General features: G+C 60.2%; 1 protein-coding gene across 1 annotated transcript; it reads left to right on the forward strand.

Moving 5' to 3' along the window:
• Nucleotides 1-12: 12 nt before the first annotated feature.
• On the forward strand, nt 13-1,746 carry LOC107299630 (polypeptide N-acetylgalactosaminyltransferase 4-like). The gene has a single exon (XM_015828991.1). It carries the CDS (start codon nt 13-15, stop codon nt 1,744-1,746), a length of 1,734 nt encoding a protein of 577 aa, XP_015684477.1.
• Nucleotides 1,747-2,181: the final 435 nt, after the last annotated feature.

Below are 2,181 nucleotides of genomic sequence, written 5' to 3' on the forward strand. Positions count from 1 at the left end.
TCTTCCTCGGCCATGCGAGCGCGTCTGCTGCGCCGGGCTTGCGCGCTTTTGGGGCTGCTGAGCGCGGCCGCTTTGCTGGCTCTCCAGCTGCCCTCCCCTCCCTTCGGGGCGCCCGCGGGCGCCGGGGCTAAGGGAGGTGGGAGGGGGACCCTCCAGGCAGGACCCCCCACCGCCCCGGAGCAGCTGGACCAGCCAGTGCAGCGCAAGCCCCCTCCGGATCCCTCTGCCCCGGGAGAGTGGGGCAAAGCGGCTCACTTGAACCTGGACCCCGAGCAGAAGCTTCAGCAGGAGAGCCTGCTAGACCGCTATGCCATCAACATCTACCTGAGCGACCGGGTCTCCCTGCACCGCCACATCCACGACGGGCGCCTGGCGGAGTGCCGGGCCAAGCGCTACGCCTACCGGCGCCTGCCCACCACCTCGGTGGTCATCGCCTTCTACAACGAAGCCTGGTCCACCTTGCTCCGGACGGTCCACAGCGTCTTGGAGACCGGCCCGGCCGTCCTCCTCAAAGAGGTCATCCTGGTGGACGACCTCAGCGACCAGCCCTACCTCAAGGGCCAGTTGGAGACCTACCTCAGCCGCTTGCCCCGGGTGCGCCTGATCCGCACCCAGAAGCGGGAAGGCTTGGTGCGGGCCCGGCTGATTGGCGCCACCTTCGCTACCGGCGAGGTGCTGACCTTCCTGGACTGCCACTGCGAGTGCGTGCCCGGCTGGCTGGAGCCCCTGCTGGAGCGCATCGCCCAGAACGACTCGGTGGTGGTCTGTCCGGTGATCGACACCATCGACTGGAACACCTTTGAGTTCTACATGCAGTCGGGCGAGCCCATGATCGGCGGCTTCGACTGGCGGCTGACGTTTCAGTGGCAGGTAGTCCCCGAGTACGAGCGGCGCCGGCGCCAGTCCAAAGTCGACCCCATCCGCTCGCCCACCATGGCTGGAGGCCTCTTCGCCGTCAGCAAGAAATACTTTGAGTACCTCGGCACCTACGACACCGGGATGGACGTCTGGGGCGGCGAGAATCTGGAGCTCTCCTTCCGCGTCTGGCAGTGCGGCGGCGTCTTGGAGATCCACCCGTGTTCCCACGTCGGGCACGTCTTTCCCAAACGGGCCCCGTACGCCAGGCCTAACTTTCTGCAGAACACCGCCCGGGCGGCCGAGGTCTGGATGGACGGCTACAAAGAACATTTCTACAACCGCAATCCTCCGGCCCGCAAGGAGAACTTTGGTGACCTGGCTGAACGCAAACTCTTACGCCAGCGTCTACAGTGTCAGAATTTCGACTGGTATCTGAAGACCGTCTTCCCCGACTTACACGTCCCCGAGGATCGGGCGGGCTGGCACGGCGCCATTCACAATCTGGGCATCACCTCCGAATGTTTGGATTACAATTCGCCGGAACACAATCCCACCGGGGCCCACGTGAGCCTCTTCGGATGCCACGGCCAGGGCGGCAATCAGTTCTTCGAGTACACCTCCAACTTGGAAATCCGCTTCAACTCCGTGACCGAACTCTGCGCCGAAGTGCCGGAGCAGAAGGATTTCGTCGGCATGAGGAACTGTCCGAAGGATAAGACGCCCGTGCCGGAAATCCTAATCTGGCACTTTAAAAAAGACGGCACCGTCTACCATCCTCACTCCGCCAAGTGTCTGAGCGCCTACCGTACTCCGGAGGGCCGGGCCGATGTAAAGATGAGGATGTGTAACCCTTCGGATAAGAACCAACTCTGGAGGTTCGAAAAATAGAGCCGAATTGGGACACACACACACACACACACACACACCCCAAAATCGCTCCGAGTGACAGAACATTCGAGGTAACATTTGCCAAAATTTCTAGATTGAAAACAACAGGAAAGAGAAAAATATGACACGATTGTTGGACCGGTTGGTCAAAAAGTGCCTTTTTTGTTTTCCTCACCTCAACGGAGGGATTTGGATTACGCGACAACGCCTTTGCAGAACAAGTGGGTTTGTTCTGCACGGATTACAAACGGGAGCATCGGGATTCTGCACGGGATTACGCAAACGGGAGCGTCCCCGGAGAAAAAAGCTTAAATTCAAGAGAATTCAGGACTGCGCAATAATCGTCGTGTTTTTAAGATTTGCTCACAGGATGCACAACGTTGCGACATTCAGGAAATGGTGGACGAGAAGCGCGGCTGCGAAGCGGAGTGTCTC

The sequence above is a fragment of the Protobothrops mucrosquamatus genome, unplaced genomic scaffold (genome assembly GCF_001527695.2).
Source record: "Protobothrops mucrosquamatus isolate PMUCROS unplaced genomic scaffold, P.Mucros_1.0 scaffold5201, whole genome shotgun sequence".
Taxonomy (NCBI): domain Eukaryota; kingdom Metazoa; phylum Chordata; class Lepidosauria; order Squamata; family Viperidae; genus Protobothrops; species Protobothrops mucrosquamatus.

What these genes read in the sequence shown, in the direction of transcription:
- LOC107299630 (XM_015828991.1), top strand. Translation starts at nt 13, where the DNA reads ATGCGAGCGCGTCTGCTGCGCCGGGCTTGCGCGCTTTTGGGGCTGCTG.